Genomic DNA, 26403 nt, shown 5'->3' with positions numbered 1-26403 from the left:
CTCGGTATCGGAAAATGACAAGACAGTCGGACATGACTGGAGCTGCCTAGTTACGGTAGCACACAAACACCAGTAGAAGAAAAATAAATAGCTGGACACAGCTCATGGAGAGCAAAGGAATGACGTTTGATGATACTCTTATCATTTCTACTAGACTGAAACTAAACAGCTGCTAATGCTAAAGTGGGCTATGTGGCAATGGAAAAAAGTAAAATGCACCTGAAGCCATTTCTGTAGAGAGTACAAGCGTGAAATGACGAGTGTGTTACCACATGTGCTTCTACTGTATTGTGTCATTACAACTCTCCTTCCTTGGCCTACACTTGGAAAATACAGTAACAGTAACAGTGGCGTGCACAGGGGGGGGGCAGGGGGGGCGGTCGCCCCCCCTCGTGGCCCAATTGTTGAAAAACGCGTGCTAAAGTGCCCCCTGGGAGCCAAAACGCGCGTTAAAGTGCCCTCTTGGAAGCCAAAACACGTGCTAAAGTGTCCTCATGGGGGGGCAAAACGTGTGTTAAAGTGCCCTCTAGGAGCTAAAACGTGTGCTCAAGTGCCCTCATGGGGGCCAAAACGTGTGCTAAAGTGCCCTCGAGGAGCCAAAACGTGTGCTAAAGTGCCCTCTAGGAGCCAAAACGTGTGCTAAAGTGCCCTCTAGGAGCCAAAACGTGTGCTAAAGAGCCCTCTAGGAGCCACAATACGTGCTAAAGTGCCCTCTAGGAGCTGAAACGCATGCTTAAGTGCCCTCTAGGAGCCAAAACGTGTGCTAAAGTGCCCTCATGGTAGCCAAAACGTGTGCTAAAGTGCCCTCTTGAGCCGTTTTCCCACTAAAATTAGCGGGTCGACGCGGGTTTTTTAAACGCGGGTCGACCCGCTAACAATCGGCATTTGGCCCCTTTCCCATTGACCAAAATGAGCCGAGTCTGCCCCCCCCCCCCCCCCCGCTGAGGGATCAGACAGAGTATAAACCAGTCGCCCCGCTCTCATCCGCGGTGCAAGAGACACACAGTCATGCCACAGCCGCCCGCCGCGGAGTGTCCGTCCGCCGAGGCAGACTCTCTGGCTGGCTGACCTGAGCACCAGGACCGCGGAGGACAGAGAGTCTGCTGCGGCCGGATGACGGACGTCCGCGGCACAACACGCCAGTTAAACAGACTGTCGCTTCTTTTCTTTTCTTTTTTTCTATCGTTTTTGGTCAGTGTTCTCTGATGTTTTGATCCCAGTCTCGGATGAGAGCAGAGCGGAGCAGAGCTTTGTTTTGGTACGTGATATGAGACGCGACCGGCGCGATGACGTAGCGTCACGTAACGTTCAGTGTCATCACGTAAATTAGCGGGTTGACGCGGGTCTGGCGTTCCCATTGCAAGCCGAGCCGAGCCGAGCCGATTAAAGGCGATTTTAACCCGCGTCGCTTGCCGAGTCGTTTGACCCGCGTCGACACGGGTTGACGCGGCTCGGTGCGCCTTTCCCACTGCCACCAAAAGCCGATTGTTAGCGGGTTTAAACGGGTTTTTTGGCCAGTGGGAAAGGGGTATTGGAAGCCAAAACATGTGTTAAAACAGGCCAAATCAACGTTTTTTTAGTCTTAAGGTATCGATATTAAAACAGGCCAAATCGATGTTAAAAAAGGCCAAAAAATCGCCGGCCAAGCGCAACATGTCACTACAGTCTCAACCCTGAAAGTGCCCTCTAGGAGCCACATCTAGTGGCCTCTTGGGAGCTAAAACACGTGTTAAAGTGCCTTCAGGGAAGCCAAAACGCGTGCTAAAGTGCCCTCTTCAGTGGCGAGGACGCGCTATTAGGTGCCCCTTTTTTTCCTTTTCGCCCCTGCCCTTCAAAAAGTCTGTGCACGCCACTGAACAGTAACATTAATCATCAGAAACAAAGAGTGACTACAATCATGACTGTTATCTCTCTGACGACTGAAGAGTGCTGCAGTTTGTTATGGGTGATCACAAATTACCTGGAAATCATTTGGGAACGACTTTGCTATCTGATCAGAAGTAGCCTGTAATTACACTCTCCGAGAACTGGCCTGTATTGTTACTGGCAGTTGTGAAATTGATGTCAGTCAAACTGATTACATCTTAAGCTAGTATTTAAATAAAGTTGCTCATCAGTCTTGTACTGTAGATCACAGCGCTACCAAGCGTCTCATGTTCTAATTAACAATGCCGCAGAATGACTGACATTTTGGAATCGTCTACGATAGGCCTGGGGCTTTGAGTGAAAACATAAATCATGGAAGTTAATACTCCCATTGCTTTCGTCTGTTATGAAAGAGCACTCCCACTTCCAACATCCTCTCCCCTGATGCATAATCAGCTGTCAAACTTAACTTATTTACCTGAGGCTCGTGAAACACATGGGACAGAGCGAGCCGTAGTTCAAAAGGTGCCAATCTACAAAAATTTGCTCCAAGACAGATTTTCTGAGTGTCTGGATTTCTTCTTTTCGCTGACACTGATTGACGTTGCGGGTGTGATGTGTATATGGTGCACAGTGCAGCTACGTGCCTGCTGCCAGGGCCAGTTTGCAGTCCCCTGAGCATGCACACACACACACACACACCTCTACACCTGCTGGTACTTTGCATGGCACGCACACACACACACACACACACTCATGCGCTCAGACCAAAGGGAAGAAAGGGGACCAAAGAAAAATGAAATGACCTGCACGCGTCTTAATGAGAGAGAGTTAGGAGTCTGGCATTTACCTCAAACCATTTCGTCCCCCTGCTGCTCTCTCAGGAGGGCTTTAAGTCCACCGCCCGTTAACGGCTGAAGTGTGGATTTCCTGTCAAATAAGGGTTAGGGCCCAACAAAAGTCCTGTACGCTGGTACCTAAATTGGATCACTTCCAGCTGCCCCTCCGTAACACACACACACACTCACACACACTTCTTGTGTTGTAATGTCCCTATAGGGATGTATACCATCTCTGTAGTGCTTAGCATTGTCTTTACAGTGACCTTACCAGCATTAATGGTGCTTTTAAACTACTATAATCATTACAATATAAAGATATAGGATATTATATGCAGTATTTACCCCTGAACATATTGCAATATAAATATTATGCAGTATTTCTCTAAGTAATAGCATACAAACACATTAGTTCTTCTTTACAGGGGCTGTCCCAGGTCAGTGTAATGTGGCATTGGAATAAACCATGAATAGACTCTTGGCACTGTCACCCACCCCCATACTTCTCCCTCTCATGGGGATTGTTTGAACTGCAGGACAAATATTCCCTCAGTCCCTGGTAGATATTTCTCAACCTTGTCATGATTTGACTTTCATGAGAACAGATGACCCTGCTGTGTCATGGTGTGCCATCGCAATGCATCGTTTAATCAGGTTTGTGTGGTTGGGTCTCCTGATTTGTCATTTTATTGTGCGTATTCATCCTAGACAAAGGCTGCTATAGATGTTGAGTCTCATCAGGATGGATTTAGGGCCTGGGTTTGGGTTTGGGTTTGGTGTTTTGCTTTAGGACACTTCATTATAGGGTGTGTTCTGTTTGTTTTGTGTATGTTCTGTGTCTGGTACTGCGTCTAGGTATTTTGCAACTGGCTAACCCACCGAGGACGCAATCACTACTTTGCTCCAAGTGCTGCTTGGCAGAACCATGTAAAGAGTCCCATCTGCCTTTTCAGCTGAGCCAAAGTAAGGCAAATGAGGAGAGAAAGAACAAGGATATTGTTTAAAAAAAAAAAAAAAAAAAGGTCCCGCCTTGACCACCAGCCCCAACACAGATCCATAAATTACTTTCATGGCACCAGTACATGGCACTGTTACTGCAACCACCACTTCAGTGTCAGGTCCATGCCAGATTTTGCATCACCACCTAGTGTACATTTCTATTCAAGCCTATTGGAGAGGTTAATCTGATGAACTGAAGCGGATAAACAGCAGTCAAGAGAGATTTATCACAGCCTGCATCTTAAAATCTGTTGTCAGTTGTTTTTCATTTACAATTGATCTATAAACCATAATCAACCGATTCATTAGTCATAAGTACTGTCATTATTCACAGTTTGTAAATCTTACATAACAGATGCCTTATTGAACAGAGGTGCCATGTGTTCTCTCCAAGGCAGTTTATTAAGCCAGAAGACAATCTGACTCCTGCGTGAGCCCTGTTACTTTCAAAATAAAAGCAAATCACAAACATTATTTTTGTTTGAAGGCTGTACAAATAAGAGTGGTGTACAGAACAAGTACATTTATGGATATGTTTTTGGCTCGTTCTGACTCACTGCTTTTATTATTGTAATCTTAAACTGACCTAGTTATATTTAAAAAAAAAAAAAAAATGCTAAAATGCTTTTGATAATCAGGAGATTTTGACTGTAACCCTAAATTCTCAACAGCCTTAAAAAAAAAAGTAAGGTAGGTATTTGTAAGAAGATGGAAATCAGTCAAAAATGTACAGTTTAATTTACAAGAAAAAAGTTTTGTAACTACCAAAAATAGCTGGGTGTTGTAGTTTTTAGTAAACAGACTTGTGTATTTATTTGGAACTATATTTAGAAGTGGATAAATACAGCTTTTATTTGTTTTGGATGAGAACTGGTTCATGGTAGAGAAATAAGGCCACACAGATAATATTTGCTTGTGTGATAAGATTAAGTAGGCTAGTTTTGGTTGATGATAGGATAATACTTTTTAGGCTATCACTTAGACTTTAATATCTGAAAAATGCATTACATCAGGCATGTTGGTCACATCCGATTTTATTTTGGAAAAAACAACCGGAAGTTGTATAATTTATTCCCCAGGACTTGACACCAGTGAGGAGAGCCGCAGATAGAGAGGAGCACAAACTCGAGTAAAAGGGGGTTGAACCGAGGACGTGCTGCGGTTTGTTGGAAAAGTGGCATCAGTGAGAGGAAGGCGAGTCTCGTGCTGATCATCAGGCTCCACTCTGGACTTCACAGAGTCTGTCGCTCCTTTCAATCCGGATTCTAACCTGCACACAAGTTCCCAACCATGAGGACTAACGTATGGATTTACCACGCTTTGGTGTGTGTTGTGGTCACGACATTGGACACAGGTAAGATATGACTTTACTTTGGGTGAGATGTTGAATATCTGGATGAACATTTCTCTGCAGTGATTAATATTTATCTCATATTAGAATCTAACATGTTTCCGCTTTACTGCATCTTATTGTTTATGCATTTAAGTGCGAAATAAACTAAATTCAAGAAATGATTGTAGTAGAATTAAACAAGATAGAAAAGTTGGCAAAAACAATAACACTTCATGTCCTCATTTTAACCGTTAGTGTGTCTTGTCAATATCAACTTGCAACTTGCAATGCAATACAGGCCTACAGTGAATTTTTATAGATAAATAATGACGTTTAATTACAGACTGTGACAATGAGTGTCACCGGAGAAAGTTCATCACAAGTCCTGTCATGTATTGACTGTATTGACTTTTGCTACAGGAATTTACTGCAACGAACCCGCTCCAGGATATTTATGACATGTGTCAAACATTGCGTGTTATAAAAAAAGTACATTATATGAACTTCTTATCAAACTGCACCTCTCCCATCGATGCCACTGGAGCTTTATTAAAGTTGTTGCGTATTAAGATTTTATGATAAATTGTTTTTCATAAGGACGCGCCCGCCGTGCCAGCCCAGCTGCCTAAAGGTGCAAACCAGTGCCAAAGCGCCTGGTTTGAAGTATAGGCTACATCTGCTGATGTTACTGCTTTGTCAGTAAACTTTTTATATAGGTCATGGCCAATTCGGTAATAGACACTCCTGCATCTGCTGGACTGAGGCCAGCCGCTAAGAGGATGCAGAGCTCGTGGGCGCGCACACGACCACCACCACCAGTCATTTAAACGCATCCAAACGAGGTCCGTGCCGCGCGCCTTTTTATGGGGGGCACACGCTATCTGGGGGCTGCATGCAGTGCACAGACTGTCCCGGCTTTTTTACATCCGCCCCGCTGACATGTCACTGACTGAGGCACTGAATCCACAGTTACCACCTCCAGGGGTGCAGCCGACCCTGACCCCTGACCGCCCCTGGAGTTGGGGAAAGTAAAACGCGCGCCCTGCCTGGACTGTGGTATTCGTGTGTTTGTCCCGGTAAAGAGAGATAGAGAAGAGGCGTGTGTGCCTCTGTGTGTGTGTGTTCATAGAGAGAGTGGTGGTTGGGGGCGATGGGGAGGGGGGTTAACATCTGGCTGCTGAGCCCAGTTCCACATATTGCGCTCTCTGAAGCAGATGTAATGTCTGCTTAATTCCCAGACACAGTCGCACCTTTAACCTGCTACTTTCCTGTTCTACAAATAATACACCTTTTCCTCTGTGTTTCCTTCAAACTCTTACTTTGTGTGATTATTAATTCCACTTTTTCGACAGGAAAGCTTGACTAAAATACTTATCCAGCTGACACTTAAGTTATTTGCTCAGGAGCACCAAAGTGGAAGTGTCTGTGGGAAGGTCAGAGCGGTGGTTACTCACCTTTCCTGTCCAGCTAAACTAGATACTCAGACGTGTTCCTCGAAGCTATCTCTGCCTCCTCTCATTAAATGTCATGTCTCTCATGCTCGCCCATCCAGCACCTTTTATTATAATCTCCCAACTTCGGCGAATGCTCAGGATTTGGAGATAGCAGCAGCTTGACTGCGAGGAGAGGAAGAGACTAAGTGAAATCTAATTGAGCAGCCTGGCCAGACATCAGGGCTGGAACAACAGTGTGATGAGTGCCAGATGTGGTCCAGTGGAGCCCAAACATTAATAACACGTCCTCCCCGAAAACCATTTTCAACCACGAGGAGCCTCTAAACGCTCCACAGTTTACAATATCTTAAGTACACACACAACGTCTTGTGTCGGATCTTGGCGCAGGAGCACGTTGCTGTAACTCAGTAGCATGAGATTTTCTCGTGTGATTTATATTGCACTTGCCCCTAATTATAAACAGAAAACTATTGTAACTAAACACATAATGCATCTGAAGATCTTATTGTAGCCTTAAGAAACTGCATTTACAGTAGAGCTCCATTCTACTGAAGGATGGGCTCTTAACTTGTTCCAGTAGGTAAAAATGAATGATTTGTATCACGCAGGATTTAGACCTAAAATATGGTTTTGTCCTGCTTTTGAACCCACATGGATCTCTCGTATACATTATGCTATGTCTTTGCAATGGTATAATTCTCTTTTGATGTCCCTCTTCCAAAGAAATGGCTCTCAACAAAGTCCTATAAATTAAACAAGAAAGAATAATAATACATCTTTTTGCACCTTTGACAGTTTTGTATTTTTTTTCCACACTGTGGAGACATCTATGTTTTTTTTAAAGGATGTGCTAGATGCCAATAGCTCAAGAGAGTATACATAAAAAATGTAAACATAAAACTTTATTGGTAGAAATGATGAGAGACGTCGAAGCTTTCCCAGGACACAGGATTCTGGTTGCATCTTGTTTTCTTCCCGTGAAAAATAAATGCTGCCCAGAAAACAGAGGAAGAAACTAAAATGTCAGCGTAGTGAAACAGCAGGGACTCTAATAAGATTTTCATATGACTGGTACGGAGTCATGGAAGCAAGTTATTGCAATGGTTTTTCACCGATAGCCATAAAATTTATCAACAATAACATAAAACTTAAGCATAACAAATGCCATGAAGTAGTAAAACTTGAAAAAAATCTCACTTTTGGCTCTTGAAAGTTGTAAAATATGAGATATGCTTTCATGAGCATCAAATCTCCAACTGCGGCACTGAAGCACGTCGGCCTGTTGGATGGACATCATTCTGTTCTCCTGGCTGTCTTCATAGTTCAGCACCCACTCTGCATTTCTCAGGCAGCTACCTTGGTTTGAAGCACGAATGCTGGGGGGCATCTCGAGCAGGGCTTTGATCCTGGACACACTTCATACTGGCTTTTCTGACACATAAACTATAGTCTGCTACCTCGATTTGGCCCGGTACAGCTGAAGCAGGATCTGAAGAAAAAGTTCTCTGGAGAGCCGGTGAAGCAGCGGAGGATTCTTTTTTTTTTTGAGGGGTTCAGCTGTTGTTGCACAACAATGATGCTTCGGTGTGATTCAACAAACACGGAGCACGAAGGAAACTGCAGTTGAGAGATGCTTTCACCAACAATACAGACCACCAGGTTCCACTGTTTCGTTTTCCCATCACTTCCTCCATGCCAATAGCCAAACCAGCGGGAGACGACTCAAGGAAATATTCTCATTGCTTTGACAAGATCGTCTTCATCCCGAGCATCTTGACAGCAGCAGCAGAGAAACATTTGGCTTTGTTTTCCAGTGTTTGAGTGATGGTTTTCACTGAAGAGGAGATGAGAAAACTCCACATGTTTTTTTTGAATCGCTGAGTATAGATAGGACAGGAAACAAAGGAAACTGATCATGTACTGTGTGACTGACAATACAGCACTATATCCACCGATTCAGGTCCAGTTTACCTCTGCTACAGACTGTGGTGTCATCATTCAAATTTAGGGTGATGGTCATGGTCTCATGGTCTCATGGTCTCATGGTCTAGGGTTAGGCTTTTCCTTTTATGAGGTGAACCTGTTAGGAGCACCATCTCCTTCCAGCAACAGTGAATCTAATAGCAGCACCACAACACTGCCGATTGCTCTACTTCAACTTCAACTTTCAACTTTATTGTCCCCAAAGGGAAATTCATGTTGCAGAAAGGCAAAAAAACACAGAACATATAGAGCACATCCACACAAACTCTACACAACATTGAACAACATTGAAATGGCAAGTACTGTACCCCAGAGGGCAAACTGGGAGCTGTTCCATACAATCGAGAAAAAAATAAAAATAAATGAGTAAATGGAGTGTATCATAACTGTTTAGTATTTAAATTAAGTTGGGCAATGGCTTGTGTTACGAATGAGTTTTTCAGTCTAACGCTGTATTCTTATGTTCTCGCAGGTTTCTGTAGAAGGACTCGTCAGTCGTTACAAAGGTATGAGAAGACTGAGAGCCACATGCTGGTTTGCACAGACTGTCCTCTGCCCCATTTGGTACGAAACAGCCGGTCGCAGGAGCACTGCGCCCAAAAGTGCAAGAAGGTCAAGAAAAACTTCAACTGTAGGTGGGTTACGCTTTTATCTCCCTCTCTCTTGTCTCTGAAGCCCAGTTGTATTTCACTCTCACTCCTCTGCTCGCGTATAGAGACTCAGTATTTACATATTTTTGTTGTTTATCACTGGGTCATCTCTCAACTACTTCCCGTGTGTTCCTACAGGGCTTTCAACTTTCAAAAGCACAACAGGAAATGCCACTTGCTTCCCTTTGACCGGTTCACCCACGGTGTGAAGAAGGAGGCCAACGTCAACTTTACTTTGTATGAAAAAAAAGGTGAGTGCCGTCACTTTCGGAGGCAGCGTTTTTCCAAACTTTGAACTGTGGTGTTTTTTTGTTTTTTTTTCTCACGAGAAAGTTCAGGTGCAGAGAGGGATTAAGTCCCAAAACTCTCCGCTGGTGATTGCAGGTTGTCCCTCTTAACGTCGGCTCCTCGATTTGAAAGGTCTTTGGGCTTTCTGTTGACACAATAAAAGCAACCAACCCCCTTCACCACCACCACCCCTCCCGTTTAATCGCCCCGGTGGGGGTAGTCGCACGCATAAACATGCCGCGGACTTAAGTGGAGTGTAAACAAAAAAATTCATTGTTTACAGTCGGAGCGCAAAGGCTTTCTCAAGCGCTGGCTGTGGAATCTAGCACTTTAGAATTTACTGCATAATTTACTGAAACTCCCAGTGACATTTAATGAACTTCAGGGAGTTGTCTTGTTTGGGGAATAACACACAAGCTGGGACATACTAAAACACATGCTGTAAAAAAGTCTTATTGACCATACATGGGAAAATATATTCCAGGTGGTCAAAGCAGCGGGAGCAAAATGAACCTCTAACAGCTGAAACACTGTGTAAACTGGCACACAAAGCGTACACAGAGACAGTTTGTATCAAAGTGAAAACATGAATGGATGTTTTCAAATGCTTTTTTATGCCTTTGCCCTCGCTTAGATTATATAAGGGAGTGCATCATCGACACCAAGGACAACTACAGAGGGAGGAGGTCTTGGACGAAGTCAAACATCACTTGCCAAGCTTGGTCAGATAATAACATCAATGAGCACACGTAAGTCCACTCCTCTTCAATCCAAACCAGTTAACAGAGACTGCATTTGTAGACTATGTGGGGACAAGGGGGCTGTTTATGAGAGGAGGGATGCTAACAAACACACCTTGATTGTTCGGGTGCTTGCTCGGCTGCTGTGCAATTAGTTGCAGGGAGGAGAAGGTGTTAATTGCTCATTTCCCCAGGCCGCATTCCTGTAGCCATCGAGGCCAGACATCTCTAATCTTTAGGCTTTCACCACCCTCCTGGATGCTCCTTCTCTATTTGTCTGTGTCTGATATTGAACAGACCCCGGCAGCTGATTTACTGATGTCCAGATCATCCCCTTGCACCTCAGGGGTTAAGGGAAGGTGGAGGCTCCGAGACGGTTGAACGTTTATCCAGAGTTAACTCAGATTGCTTTCAACACATGCAGGGATGTCTTCCCCAATGAGGCTAGTTTTTTTTTTTTTTTTTTCCTGCACTGTAGGCCATCAGGTGTATCCCAAAGTTGTTTTTTGCACAAGAGAGGCATGGAAAGATGGTGCTGTGCCAGCATCTCATTAGTGGTGCTCATTAGTTACAAGATATTTTAACTGCGATGGGGAGAGGGCGGGAAAGGAGGGTGAAAGACGGAGTAATAAGAGTTTGAAGAAGTACAGAGGCGAGGCAGAATGAAAGAAAGACAGTGTGAAAATTTATGGACTGAAGTCATGTTCAGTCTGTTGTCCAGCTGAGCACACAAAGTCACTGAGACAAAATAAAAGTTGCACCATTGGTCCCCTATTTTATCCAAGCCTCCCTTCCCTTTCCAGAGGCACTTTTTCACATTAGAAGTCCTTTGTCATTGTTTATTTGACATGCGGCCTCAGTCTGCTTCCCCGCACGGCAAATGTAGCGTCTGACCGACAACATCGCCCCGGCTTGTCAACAACTTTTTAACTTTCCAAACGGGTCAGAGGGAGCTTTGCTTAAGGGAGATTTAGTGCCACTGTGGGGTTACCTAACATGGGACTGTCCCGCTGTGTGAGAATTACCACCATAATGAACCACGCACCATTTGAGTTTCAGGTAACTATTATTTTCACGCTTGACTGGCCGTCGTGGGGCAGGGGTGATTTCTCAGGAGGTTCCCTTCCAGGAATGGGACTTCCACCTGTTGTCTATATTTAGTGTTTTAACCAAGGCTCTGAGAGAAGTGTGTATTCATGCGTGGCCAAGCGTGGAGAAAGGAATGAGATGGAAAATGTATTTTTATATTAATAATAATAGATAAAATCACAGTCATTTATTTATTCCCATAGAGACATTAATTTATTTTTCTACACTTTTCCACTGGGAGGTCTTCTACAGAAGCACACCCCTGCAGCTTGGTTTTAATGTTTTGTTTACAGGAGAAGGTAGACATTTTGTAGAAAAAACACTCTGTTCAACTTTCTTGCCAAGAGTTAAATGAAAATGACTCTCATGTCTGTAAGATTAAACATCCACCAGTTAGCTTAGCTTGACTGGAAACAGAGGGGAACTGCTAGCATGACTTGTCAAAAGGGGGTCATGATCCCTATGTTTCTATCCCTACGTGTTTCCCCACTTACCGGAAAAAAGGTTCTATGTTCCCCGCTAATAGAAAAAGGGCAGGAAACATCTAGCAGTGGCATTAATATGTTGTTTGGGGTTAGAGTAGTTGGTTAGGGTGAGGGTTGGTTAGTTACTGCTATGTTTCCTGACTTTTTTGGATAAGCGGGGAACATTGAACTTTTTTTTGGTAACTGGGGAACATAGAACCTTTTTTGCAGGAGTAAGAGGGAAACATAAAACCCAGGGAACATACTGTAGATACACTCCGTCAAAAGTAACTAAACTGGCTATTACACTAGGCCTGCCTTTAAATGGACTGCATTTTATATATAAATGCAGTTAATTTAAATAGTGCTTTTCTGGTCAAAGTAATCTAGGCTAAGCTTAGCTAACGGTGCCCTGGCTTTATATTTAATGCAAAAACAAAAATTACACATTCCCCCTCACAGGTCTGTTCTCAGTCCATGAAGCGGGGAGCATACGTCATTCCGACCGCCCAAAAGTCCGACCGCTCATTTCTCCGACTACCCATTAATCTGAGTTATTCTACAGTGTTACGGTTAGGTTTAGGATTAGGTTTAGGGTAGTTAGGGAGGTTGGACTAATGGACGCAAAAATAAAGAAATGTATGGTCGGAGAAATGGGAAGTTGGAGAAATAGGAAGTCGGAGAAATAGTTAGTCGGACAGACGTCATGCGCCCCATGAAGCTTGGATTTAATGTATTGCAGCTTCACAGCCAGCTTAGCTTAGTTTATCTTATTTTATCTTATCTTAACGAAACTAAAAGCTAACTATGTCCCAGCAGTAGCTTGATATTAAACAGACAAAAATTTGACTGTCATCTTATTCAAGAAAATTGATTCAGTGTGGGCTACTTCCAAAAACTATTCCTTTCGGGACACTTCAGTTGTTGTGCCCTTTTTCCAAAATATTTTCTGTATGTCTTGAGTAAATCTCTGAATGCAAATTCTTTTGGATGCTGAGGTATTTAAGCATGACTGTGTTTGTTCCACACTCACCAGGTGCATGTTGCGAGACATTTTGCAGCGGTTACTTCAGGTCTAGATTTCATCTTTAGTGATCTCCAAAATCTAGCCAATATGTGTAGCCGACGCAGAGCAAAGCATGTGTGTGCATAGTGTCTGCCTGCACTCCAATGGGAGCAGACTTTGGCAAGGAGATGAATAACTGGCCAACATCTGTTAGCACAACATCATTATGGCTAACTTGTTCCCATGCCACGGCATTTTACGGACTCTCACCAGATGCAGTTTTTTACTTTTTTTTTTTTTGACGTGAGGAACCTTGTAATTCCATTTATAAATTAACAATACTATTGTATGATCGAAATATATTGAGTTTGGGAGTTACACACAACAGATGTATGTGTGTTTTGGCACTTGGCAGACTGCTGCTTTTGGAAGTGTTTTGTTTTAGTTAAATGCATAAGTGAAATATTGGTGTTAGACTTAACCCTGTTATATTTTGACACTAGGTATTACTATATGGTTGGAAGATCTCCCCCCCTTTCTTCTTTGCACACTCTTTCTTTTTTTGGCTGAGATTTCTTCTACTTCTGGGGTGAATGATGTTGTGCATTAGTGTTGAAGCCTTGCGTAAGCCCCAGGGCACAGAGGGGAGAGCAGAACAGACTCTCCCAAGAAAAGAGTCATTGCCTGGGGTAGACTGTTCAGACAAGCTGCTGAAGGGAGGGTGGACTCTGGTTCCTTTTCCGTTTCTTTTTTCTCTTTCTGCACATGTTTTTTTTTTTTTTACTTTTTACATCATCAGTTAAACAATGAGCTCCAAACTTTTTGCACACTTTTTCTTTTTTAAGCACTTCAGTCAGTCACTTCACTTGTTTCTTTTCACCCTTCCCCTGGTGCCCAGATCTTTTTTCTCCTGTCTTCCCTCTCTGTCTCCTTGGGTGGGAGGGGGAATGTGGTCGGCATGGATCAGGGGGTGCTGACATGCCAGCTTTTCATCATCCTGCGCTGACAGAAGACGAATTTCACACACCGTCCATTTAGTACGAGGATCCCATGCCGCTCCCCATTGTTGCATCCCATATGTTTGGACAAGCCAGCTCGATCTTTTCTTACAGTCTCACAGTCGCTTGTTCACACTGACTTTGTGTAGCAGTTGACAGAGAGGGATTAAGTTTAAACGTGTTCAAAGGCTGCCAGTAAATGACCTGCTTGGGCTGCTCCAAGTGGCTCGTAGCGTTGTTCTGTGCTGTTGGTGGTCACTGTGCTGTGACAGACACACATGAGGGAGCTGGGATATATGGTAGGAATCAGTAAGGCGATCATGCAAAAGGTGCAAACCCGAAGAGGAGAAACATATTGTCTTACTTTGCATACGGTTGTTATGAGCGATCAGTCCAGGATTTAAAACGTAACCTGGTCACCTTGAAGGCGCCATAATTTCACAGAACGAAACTTACATCTTAATGTAAATGCCTTCTGAATTTATTTGGCTTGTTACTGAGAGCACCGGCAGCCAGGTACTGTATATACTAGTGGAGCAGCCAAGTGTGCAAGTACTCCCTTACATTTATTTATATAGCTCACAGTATCAGTTAACACTTTCAATAAATGTGTCTGCTCTCTTGTAGGTTTTATCCTGATAGGTACCCAACGCAAGACCTGAGGGAGAACTTCTGTAGGAATCCCAACAACGATCCTGGTGGTCCGTGGTGCTACACCACAGACCCCAACGTACGAGCTGAGGAGTGTGGCGTTCCGCTGTGTTCGCAGGGTAAGGAGACCCTCGGAAACAATCGGAAAAAATACGATTCAGCCGGATTCACTCATGTCAACGCTTGTTTGCATTCGTGACGAGTTAAGAGACGGTTTCGATGAATGTTGTTTCTTTGTTGACAGACATCTGTATGACGTGTAACGGGGAGGATTACCGAGGCAAAATGGACCATACGGAAAGTGGCAAGGAGTGCCAGCGGTGGGACTCGGCAAGGCCTCACAAACACCACTTCCAGCCCAAAAAGTAAGCTGCAAAGCCGATAATGACACGCTAACCTTTCTCACGGACAGCACCAGCACACACCCCATGACAGATGCTTACATGAATGACGCTAATACACAAGAGGGGTAGACCTCACCAGTTGTTATGACTTACTGTACTTCTCTTTCCTCCTCATTTTTTCTCTCCCTCCCTTATATCCCCTCTGTTCCCTCTCTCAGGTACCGGAACAGAGATTTAAAAGACAACTACTGCCGTAACCCGGATAATCGTCTCCGTCCCTGGTGCTACACCATGGATCCCAAAACTCCATGGGAGTACTGCAACATCACTGTGTGTGGTATGGACATATGTACTGTGTATATTCAAATCTGGGGGTTGGGACTTTATGGACAAAAACAGCAGAAGACTATATTATTGTTATCCTCTGATTTAAGACTCTCACAACCTTAAAGAAGCTTCTATCACACAGTCATGAATCCAGATTCAAAACTGGACATACCATTGAGGATCCCTTGCATGGTTTTTGGATAGACAGATGTCGGTTTTAGTGCTGCCAGAAAGCGGTTTGAGTGTACCGAGGGGTTTGTTACATACAGGACTTTTGTGGTTTTGGGGTACTTGCGGTCAGCTGAGTAAAAAAGCTCCTTCTCCTCCCCTGCAGAGTCTCATAAGACCTTTGTTTACTCGTCTTAGCGTTTCATGTGGTGTTTGGCTTCAAATCTTCCTACCTCAACAAGGGAGAGTAAATAGGTTGTTTGTAAATGGGGGAGTCTGACTTCAGAGAGCCACAAGTGTTTTATTGAGACCACTCACAGATGACAAGGGGCTATGAAGTGGAAGGTTACAATGGAGGCTACTATACTGTGAGGCCTCACACAGCCGCTGGAAGGCCTAATAGTCATTTAGTGGTGTGAACATTGGCTTTTAAAAAATCGTAGCAGATATAAACAGGGGGCAAATGTGTGAAGAGCAAAACAATTACAGATGCCTCTCTGCAGGGCGCTGGGGGTTATTGAAAGGTGTGATGAGCATTAAAACCAGCCCCTGGTGTGTTAGTTAGACAACACTCTCAAAACACAGAATGGAGGAATATCTTTTCAAAGAGTGTCTGAAGAAGAGTTTAGAAACAAGGAGATTCAATGTGAGGAAGCATCACAGTTGTTCCTTACTAAGATATTTGTCACCAGTTCGAAAATTATTGCCAAAAGGACAGAAAATTAAATGAAACTGTTGATGATTGATCACTTCAGGCTTCTATGAAAACACAAGAACAGCACCATGTGCTACTGGAAAATGAGATGGATGTTTTTTGACAGCAATATTTTTTAGACAGTGCTTAAATCATAAAAACAATCTAGAGGGGCGGTGTTTGGCTCATTTGGTGGAGCCAAAAAAACAAAAAAAAACAATCTAGAGATTAATCAATAATGAATATAATCATTAGTGGCGCCTCTAGTATATTTGATATTATGTGGGTTTTTTTGAGTGTAATGAGTGCAGACAATGTAACTTCACTTACTCATCTCACATGGGCCAGGTCTGACAGAGTTGTAGTGTAGATAACTTTTGCCTTCGTGGATAATTTAAAAGACAGAGGCGAAAGAAAAAAAGAATGGATGCCAAAGAGGTCGCACTTTTGGAGGATTTGCTCATTTTTTTCATGTTGAAATATCCCCACATGCTCACCCACAAACACAGCAGAGCATCTCTCTTTGTCTTCGTCGGACACATACACACATGTACTTTACAGTACATGTTATGATTTACAGCCAGGGTGGAGGATCTGCATTTGTCCAGATGTGTGTATCCCTCAATGCCTGCCCTCAGAAAGATAAAAACCACTGACCTGTGCTACACGGTGCACACAGACACTGGCATGCATTACATCAAGCCAAGGAATCCCTCTTTTCCACCCGCCTGCTCGTTTCTGCCTCAAAACATTCCCTTTCCTCCTCCATCTTCTCCAATCTCATTTGTCAAAGGCTAAAGAAACAGAGACAGAAATCTGGAGGGGAGAAGTCGCTCCCTATGTGCTGCTATTCCTGCTCTGCTGAAAAGCAGAATTCCATCTGAAGATGTTTGAAATAGTTTTCCGGTGGATAAAGTTGCCCCGGCCAGAGCGGCCTGGATGTGATATCTTTGCTCGGGCTGCAATAAACAAATTCAATAGTTTTGATGTTGAAAGGTGTTTTCATAAAAAATGAAGTTTTTCTCACAACAACCTGTGACATTTGTGGCGTCAGCAAGTTAATTACTGCATATTGTTGTGGGTGTCCCTGCGTGCAAGAATGCAGGGCACCGGTGTTATGAATACACAGAAAGGTTCCTATCGCAGTTGAGACACGGAGGGAGGAGGAGGACGGGGGGGTGCTACTGTTTTTGATCATCTGTCTCTAGGTTAAACATGACACATTCTTCTGGGGATTAATATCTCCCTCCTTCTCTCCCTCCCGTCTCTCTGCCTTCAGTTTTTTGCGTCTCACCCTCTTTAGCAAGTTTTTCTTTGTTTTCTTTTTCATGCCGACACTCACCGTTACAGTCTCTATGTGTTTTTCTTTCTTCGCCAGAGTCGGACTCCAGTGAAGACGCAGATGTCAATGTAACAACATCCTGTGTCCAGGGAAGGGGCACAGATTACCGAGGAACAATGAATGTCACTCCTGAGGGTGTGACATGTCAGCGCTGGGACTCTCAGTTCCCCCATAACCATTCATTTCTGCCTCAGAACTTCAAATGCAAGTGAGTAATGCTTGTTTCGTGGCAGCTTGGACTCAGTTCTCTCTGCCGTGGCGAGGAAGTGCTCTGTTCACTTTGTGTATTTAACCGTTGAGACGTCAAAAGGAAAAGTGATAAAAGTAAAACTTAGAAGCGATAGCATTGCTGTAAAAACACTACAGCCATCAGCACCATCATATAAATTGTAGTTTGTGTGTGTGTTACAGAGACCTGAGGGAGAACTACTGCCGTAACCCTGATGGTGCAGATTACCCATGGTGCTTCACTACAGACCCTAATCAGAGGATAGCCAACTGCACCCACATCCCCAGGTGTGATGCTGAGGCCACACCAAAAATAGGTAAACTATGGTACAACTTTAAATATTATACACACTATTAAAAACAAGCTGTTCTGTTCCCCCTTGTTTATGCTAAGCTAAGATACATATTTACTGTTCAAACATGAGTTTGGTAATAATATCTGCTCAAACTATTCCTTTAAACAAAAACAAAAACCCCTTTTCTCTTCCAAACTTCAAAACAATGGCAAATATTTTGTTATGGAGTAATGGTTTGAATAAGAATTAAAATACTGAGCTGCAGATGCTTGAAAAAAAAAGAAGACATGTCATGTTTTTGCAAAGTGAAATTACACAGACACTTTCTCTATTGCTCCCAGAGGACTGGGCCACTTGGCAGCATGCTGCCCAATGAATTCCACTTCATGGGAGAACAAAAGCACCAGACGCTGGCAATATTGCTGGCTGTCATTTCCCATGTTTCTCTGCTTCACATTTCGGAAGACCACACATTACACAAAGTGGCCAGTCGCTTAGTTACTACAGGCCCTCTTCTGATTCTGTTTAAGCAAAGACATAGTAAGGTCTACATTTTCTATTACATTTGAGAACCACTGAGGCCCTAGACATTAAACTGATCCAAGCCACAAGGAGAAGTCCCTTCTTTGTGTTTGTACATGCATGAGTGCGTGCGTTTCTGAGTGTGCCCGCTCAGGGATCGCATTTAGGTGTCTCAGAAACTGCTTGGCTTCAGTAATTCTATGCGCTCCTGGGAATATATTTAACAAGGTGGTCCGAAATAACTTTATCCTGTTTTTCCTCAGAGTGTTACGAAGAAATCGGAGAGGCGTACCGGGGAACTTTATCCATAACTCGTTCTGGGATTCCCTGTGCAGACTGGTCACATCACATAAACAGGTAATTTATTCTGCATCTAAATGACTTGTGCTGCTCCTCCTGCTAACTCCCAGCCAAGCCTCAGCTGTGCTGAGAAACACTGGAAATGTTTCCTAGAGAGGCTGACATTCTTTTCAGCTCAGTTGATGAGTGTTTGTTGACAACTTAGCTCCTATTGCCTTGTGAAAATCCCTTTCATATGAATGAAGCCAAGCAGTGAAAACAAACAGCGAGAGGAAATCAGGGGTTCCTCAGGGGTCAATACGAGGCCCAATTATTATTCATCTAACTGACGAGAGGAAACCCCGGGGTGCTCTCCAAGTGACCCATCTTGACAGAGAGGTTGCCCGCCACAGGGCTGTTGCTTCACGCTGAAGCTGGGCTGTAGAAATTACTTAATTTATAGGAATTTTAAAAGCCAAAATGGCACAGACAGATGGACATGTTCCAGAGCTGGCCCCTGACCCCAGGAAGTGCTTTCTGAGGAAGGTAGATCAAAGCCAATCAGCTCCCTTGCGTAGACTGCAGCCAGCGAGTCTGCCCTGCTCAAGGTTAAGGGTCATCCCAGGGAAAACTGCTGAGAGCAACAGCTTGTTTAACAATCTCCTGGGAAGTGGCATTATCTTCACCTCCTGACAAATTGTTGTCTATCGCTTTACATTATTTGCCCCGAGTAATTGCTTTTCAGGAATATTCTAGGTGTTGTAGGAGATCACTTTTCTTGCAGAGCCAAGTGGAGTGCTGCAAAGAGACACACGATCAGATGTGAATTCCTACAAATCGGGAGCACAACCAAGTTGTTCCATGGAGGATGTGGCTCCTACTGGTCTGAGCCCTGCTGAATGCTTAGAGTGCATACTTTCATACTCCCATGAGCACTCTTCACAAAACTCTCTCCTTCTACGGGCTGAGTTCAGCAAATGCAGAGGATTCATTGCACTATAGGAAAGCCAGAGTCAGACTTTCCAGGCGTACCATGGTTACTTACAGTGTGTATGTACTGTATGTGCATGACAGTGCATGCACGACTCCATGTATGAACACACTCGTGTGTTTTTAGTGTGTGCGTGGATCTCAATGAGACATGGGCCAGTGTTAGTTCTGATACACTGTGTGCAAAATAACAAATGGAATATGAGAATCTGTATTTGTGTGTTTTACAGTGGGGATTCTCACTCTACGGTATCCCATGTAGGGCTGGAGAAGAACTACTGCCGGAACCCAGACCGGGACAAGCATGGCCCCTGGTGTTACACCAATCCAAATAACCGCTTGGCCTGGGACTACTGCAAACTGAAGCACTGTGAGTGGCTTAAATAACCCTGTCTCCTCTAATGTATATCTCTGTAACAGTAGATACATCTGTTTTATGTCAGCCATAAATATCAGCAGGCTGCAAATGATGCACATGCTGCATAGTACAATCTTTTGTGATCTATTTAGCAGACCCTTAAAGGAGTAGTTTAACATCATTTGCCTTCTTGCCAAGAGTTATGGACGGGTGCTGTTCTTGACATACCTGTTAGTGTAGACTTAACAAACGAGATGTAACAGGGTTATTAGTGAGTTTTACAGGTGCAGGTTGGTAGGATTTCTTACATTTGGACAGAACCAAACGAGCTGTAAATGAAGACTTCTTTTCTGCAACATGAAGGCTTATCAGGATGTAAAGCAAGTTAGCAGAAAGCCTTGAAAGGAAACTAATAGCATTTGGAGAAATGAGTGCTCCTTCTGCTTCTTGTAAACATTCAAAATAGGATAACCTCCTAAAGTGTTCCCATGTTTAATTACATTACACTTGAGGAAGTAATTCTGGGGCGATTTGGTCCTTATAAAGCGACTCCTTTAACCCTCCAGGTATACACACAGCACATCCTTCGAGAGCCATTCACGCTGTCCAAACAGCACTTCTGAAAGAGCACGCATTAGCATTTAGTTCATAGAAGAAGCCAGCTTTGGTGTGTAAGTGAAGTGCAGTGAAATAACACAAACAATTTAACTTTGCAGCCTTTATCAACGCCAACTAAAATGCCATAACTTTTATTTTATGCAGCTTTGCTGGTGGCTTACGTAACGTGTTAGCTGTGGTTTTGTCCAATTGGCAGAGAATACATGATGTTCAAACAGCAAACAGATGCAGGTCACTGCATCAAACACATACCCAAGCAGCTGGACCTAACATTTTCTTTGGCTGGTTTCAATCGGGTCGCATTGAAGAGTCTCTTTTGAATGCCTACACAATAATTTCCATAATGTAAAACATGTCTTTCATGAAGTTTCTGAGGTCTTGAGCAAATTTATTCTCTGCGGTTGCTAACTGATATAGCCTCCAACAATGATTCTGAGTCAGAGTTAAGTCTTTATACTGTAAAGTGAAGAAAGGTGTCTTTTTTCAATGAGGTTTCATGCTTTTTGTGTCAATGTATGGTCAGAGGTCTGAATTATTTCCGCTGCTGTGGCGTCTCCTCTTACTGGTTTGCTTTTCTTTTTACTTCTATCAGGTGAATCAGCTACAGTGGCTCCTCGGCCAAACAGTGAGTATCGTTTTTGCTTATCTGGCTTTTACCAGTCTAGTCCTCTTCCTCCTCTTCTTATCTCTAATCTGGACCTTTTTCCCCAAAACTCTTTATATCAAATCCGTCTGTTGTCATTTACCTAACCAAACAAATCATATTTTATGGTTGTTGTTTGAAGTTTTAATAAACTTTTACTCATTGAAATGCAAAAAATAAATACTTCCATCTAACATACGGTATCACAAATTCTTGTTTAGATCTGTCCAGACCCAAGATATCGTGCTTCGTGCATATAAACACCAGAATAGTTGGAGGACATCAAGTGAGAGGTACCGATGGCAGCTGGGTTGTTAGCATCCAAATACAGTGAGTGATTTTATTTCATTGTTTTTAATAATCAGCTTCATCCCTTATGCTTCTTTCTCTCATTATATCAAACTGCCCTCTTTTGTTTTTCTTAGGAACGTTCATTTGTGTGGTGGCTCACTGATCAGAGAAGACTGGGTGCTGACTGACCAACAGTGCTTCACTTCCTGGTAATACTCCACCCTCTGATACTCATGCTTCTTCCCTGTGTCTGACTGCACCTTCACCACAAACCCTTTTCTCATTTACCTTCTCCATTTACATATCAGTCAGACAAGCTTCTTTCAGTATTGTTTAAAGTGAAGATGCAGACTGGATACTGGATACTGTTTACTGAGACGTTACCCCCCACCCGTGCAGAAAGGTCTGACCTGAGATATGGAACAAAATAGTTTCGACTCAAGATCTGTTTAACTTCTGCAGTTGTCAGATCCACTCATACACTATGCTCATAGTATCTCTGACATCTGCAGCAATGGCTTTAATGAAAACCTCCCTATCTCTGTAGTAATGTACAGTACCATAAGAATTACATATGGTGTAGATCAGCAGCTTTTAGCTGATACTTTGAGCTGCTGTGTGTTTTGGAATGACTCACGGTTTTTATAACTTTTCTTTTTCCCTGCTTTTTTGCTTTTAATGTTTATGCAAACAGTTAGTATGGGAATATTACCTTTAATATTTAATGTTTTTTTCCAAGAATTTGCGCATTAATGTATGAATGAATGCTGATTTGAATTTTGTATTTAAATTGTTTTTTAGTTTGACTGACTATATCTATTGCAGTAATACTTATTACAGCATTTGTCTTTGCTATATTTAAAAGTAAGACCAATATAGGTCAAAGCAAGACTCATGTTTTCCATGGCTCCCTATTCAAATTAGTTTGTTCACTCGTCAGTGAAATCATCAAGGCACAAATACTGTAGGTTTCTCTCTCACACTGGTCCTTGGGGTCTCCAGCGTTCCAGATCTCAGGGATTACAGCGTGCAGGTCGGTCTGCGACACCTCAACGAGTCCTCGGCCCATCCAAGGCTACGCATTTCTCGCCTGATTTGCGGCCCAGAGGGATCCAACCTGGTTATGCTGAAGCTTGCAGAGTAAGTTTGTGATGCTCCCACAGATGTTTAAGGATCCTTTTTCATTCTGTGATGGCTACACACACTGTGGTTTATACAGTAAGTGACTATACTTGATTATCTTGTTTGTTCCAGTCCTGCGCCTGTTTCGGAGGGTGCCTCCACTATCCATCTCCCAGTGAAAGACTGCCACATCACCGAAGGCACCAACTGTACCATGTATGGATGGGGGGAAACCAAAAGTACTGCCTTCTTCCACCAATATGCCATGTCACCTTCCATTTGAACCATTATTCAAACAAAAATGCAATTATATGACCCATAACACTCACTGGTTTGTGTTGTCTTCTTTGCTCAGACACAGGATACGATGAGTCACTGAAGACCGTTACCATGCCAATGGTCAACAACGACATGTGCTCACAAATCAAAGGGGATGCTGGGGAGAGCAGGATATGTGCTGGCGGCAAGAGAGGAGAAGGTGTATGTGATGTAAGGATCACAAATTGTGTTTATATTGCGAAACTGATGACGACAACACAAATATCAGGCCATTTACCCAAATAACCATCACCATGGCAACATCTAAATGTCTCTGGACCTACTTTTCTCAGCAGAAAGAAGCTCAAAAGATATCTAGCCAACAAAAATGGCTTACAATTTCCCCATCATGTGGAATTTGATTTTGTGTCCAGAAGAGTATAACCATTGTTAATCTCCTCCCTTTTCTTACAGAAAGACTATGGTGGTCCACTGGTCTGCCAGGAACATGAGCGCAAAGTCATCATCGGCGTGAGCATCCAAAGGACAAAGTGTGCCTCGTCGCAGCCTGCGCTATTTGTCAACGTTGCCTTCTACTCAGAGTGGATATACAAAGTGTTCAAACTTTACCCCAGTTTGGAGAGGAACTAAAACTTTGCGGCATGAAAACCAACTCCATGCAGGACTGTGCCGCAGCCTGCGAGAGGAGAGGCGCGAGTGTGGGCCAGAAAATGTCCGAGACCTCTCCGTGACCTCTCCAGCCCGGACCACAGGGGAGAAATTCGGAAAAATCACCTTATGGAAAGTGGCCTTTTTGGGATTTTGTGGCTGAATTTGACATTTCGTGGGGAGGACAGAGACGAGTGGTTGAAGACTGGATATAATAAAAATGGGTTCCCACCCACTCTTCCACTTTGCAGATGAAGACGTGCAGGTTGTTAGCCTTAATACCATTTTTATAACCAAAGTCCCAGGCACATGGATGGCGAACTAATTGTATTTTGACATGTTCAGAATTTCTGAAGCCATGCAAACAAAGATAATGAGAATGACACCTGTGACTCAGTATTATCTCCTGGAATATACTTGAATATGGACATAAACCAGATCCCGGTTGGACACCAGTCAAGGTAGCCTCCTGTGAATCTGGGATTTCTTCTATTGTGTTGAGCTGGACTGAAACGTGTCCTTTTACCTCCAACACAACTGATGCGGATGGACAGAAATGTTGTTCCAGTAATGTCACCTTACAAATATCACAGTTACTAAAGGAAACTATGGCCGTACCAAAAAAAAAAAAAAGAAGGAACAAATGTAGACATGAAAAAAGGTCATTTTAAAATCAGTATTATAAACACTAAAGTCCCAATGAGAAACCTGTAATTGGTTTCAGATATACCATTGGTTAAGTATATTGCTGCTTGGGAAGCTAACTGCAGCAGCCTTGGCAAACCGTTCAGTGCTAATTGTGTGCAGTAGCTGGACTACCTTTTCCCCAGTTAGCTGTAACTGTTAGTTTCCCCGTGAGAGGGTCTAAGTAGGACTGAGCGAACTGCTCCAAATCTTATGCTAATATTTGAAGCATGAGAGAGAGAAGAGCCATGCCAAATATAACATGGTTATTTGGTCTCCAGTTTGGAGGGAACTGTGGCCCCTGGCGGGCTGTGTGTGGTCAGTAGGATATTTTATACTTTTTTTTTTATTTCATGGAAAGTGACTCCTTATGTACATAACTGCAGATTTATTGAGTATGTTTCTGCCGTGCTGTAAGATTTTATAGGTCTTATAGATCTGGGATATCTTTGGTTCACTTGGTAATGTCAGATTGGCTTCGTCCTGCCTCTGATTATGTTTAATATTTAAAGAGACTGGTAGTCGGTGAGCAGTAGTTAGGTATATTTATTTTCTTTTTTAAATCAGCAGGAGATTTGGGTGTGACACCTGGTTATTGTTTCTTGTTTATTCTAAGAGTAATTAAAGATCCCATGATCATTTGGTGCACCTTTAATCTCCAGGTCATAGCCACACACACAAACATAAATAACCTGCCATAGATGAATACTGTTTAATACATCAGATACAATACAGACATCTTGGATTTATATGACTATTGTGACTCCCAGGGATAAAATTTTAATCATTTAAGGAAGTGCATAAACTCAGAAACAATGGAAAAATTGTCAAAGATGAGTTAACATGTGCATTCATTTAAAATTTAATTTAAAAATTTTGATTTAGCCACAATGAAATCCAGACAGAGAGAAACAAACCACTACGATGTGAAATCATTGTCTTCCTGTCACCACTCGTCTATTATGAATAAGACTGATGTTTCCCATTGAAGTGTCAGATGAAATTTTTCTAATTAGTTAAACTGGGGAGAAGTAAAAAACTATTCTGATGGAGCAAAACTTCTAGTACTTACAGCAGGTAGTCAGTTTATATCAGTTTGTAAATGATGACCCAGTGGCACTGCGATTCCCATTCACTGACAGTATTTTTTACTGGTGGTGTATTTGCGTGGCCGTTACTCGAGAATTAGAGCGTGAAATTCTCTTCTCAGCTCCAAGATGATCTGTTCAGAGTATCACATGGAAAATGGTACATACATTAACAACATCCGACCGACCTCTAATCGCCTCGCACAGGTCACAGCCGAGGTCAAGGTCTACGAAGCAGCGATTTTTTTAAACGGAAGGAATCTTCATCATCACAGACGACAGACGCCAAATATTCTTAGTTAAGAGGCCGAGTGTGTAACTGTGTTGTATCTGTTATTTAATTTACCTTAATGTAAATAGCCTGTAAATGATGATTTGTAATTTTTGTACATATCATACTTGACTATTTTTACTTCCTGATCATTCTGTTTATATGTTTGTATAATGTAAACTTTAAATATAACAGCTGCTATTTTGCGTTAGTGAGTTTGTTTATATCTATGACCTTTTCTGAACTTTGTAGCCTTTGTATTATTCCTATTTTAATAAACTACTTGACTTCACATGTCGTCGTGACTCGTGTCCCATACCTCTGCTCCTCTCTCTTGACATTTTCCACCCCAAATGTAACAAGTTGTCAGGACGATGCCTGCAACACACTCGGGAACTGTTTACCCAGTTTTTGACAGTTTACTCCCCGTAACGCTCGGAGCAGCAGATTCGAGTGTGATGATAAATATTCTTAAGTTGTTGAAAGCAGCAGAGGTTAACCATACGACCACTCAAGAGCATAAATAATAACATGTCGTAAGAAACATTTGGATAACACATTTGGACATCCCAGGCCTAAGTGATATACAGTCGAACTTGGATAAGCTTTTTCAGCAACCCTAAAAACTTTTGGTTGCTCAATTAGAGATAAGATATAGCTAATGCTCCAGATGTACATGATTAATGTGTGTGTAGTAAATAAAAGTACTCATCCTCCAGAAAAATATCCTTTGTCACTGATATATTGTTATATATTATTAGATTAGTCAAACTGATGCATACTGCTGTGGTGGGTCAATCTGGAGCTGGTTTAGCGCAGTCGTTCCCATCTTATGGGGTCCTCCTCCTCTG

At 42.9% G+C, this 26403-nt stretch overlaps 1 protein-coding gene across 1 annotated transcript; it reads left to right on the top strand.

Moving 5' to 3' along the window:
* Positions 1–4994: 4994 nt before the first annotated feature.
* Positions 4995–23491, top strand: hgfa (hepatocyte growth factor a; the record flags this gene model as incomplete). The annotated part of the gene is made up of 18 exons (XM_083999152.1): positions 4995–5058; positions 8947–9109; positions 9263–9375; positions 10047–10161; positions 14337–14479; positions 14605–14725; positions 14923–15041; positions 17272–17443; positions 17629–17780; positions 18545–18638; positions 19781–19920; positions 21119–21151; positions 21391–21499; positions 21595–21669; positions 22463–22600; positions 22715–22821; positions 22938–23071; positions 23315–23491. The coding sequence occupies 18 exons, from the start codon at positions 4995–4997 to the stop codon at positions 23489–23491; spliced, it is 2169 nt and encodes a 722-aa protein (XP_083855278.1).
* Between the last annotated feature and the right edge of the window lie 2912 nt (positions 23492–26403).

Source organism: Trachurus trachurus (assembly GCF_905171665.1).
Source record: "Trachurus trachurus genome assembly, chromosome: 23".
NCBI classification, from domain to species: domain Eukaryota; kingdom Metazoa; phylum Chordata; class Actinopteri; order Carangiformes; family Carangidae; genus Trachurus; species Trachurus trachurus.
This window is presented reverse-complemented; position numbering and strand designations above follow the sequence as displayed.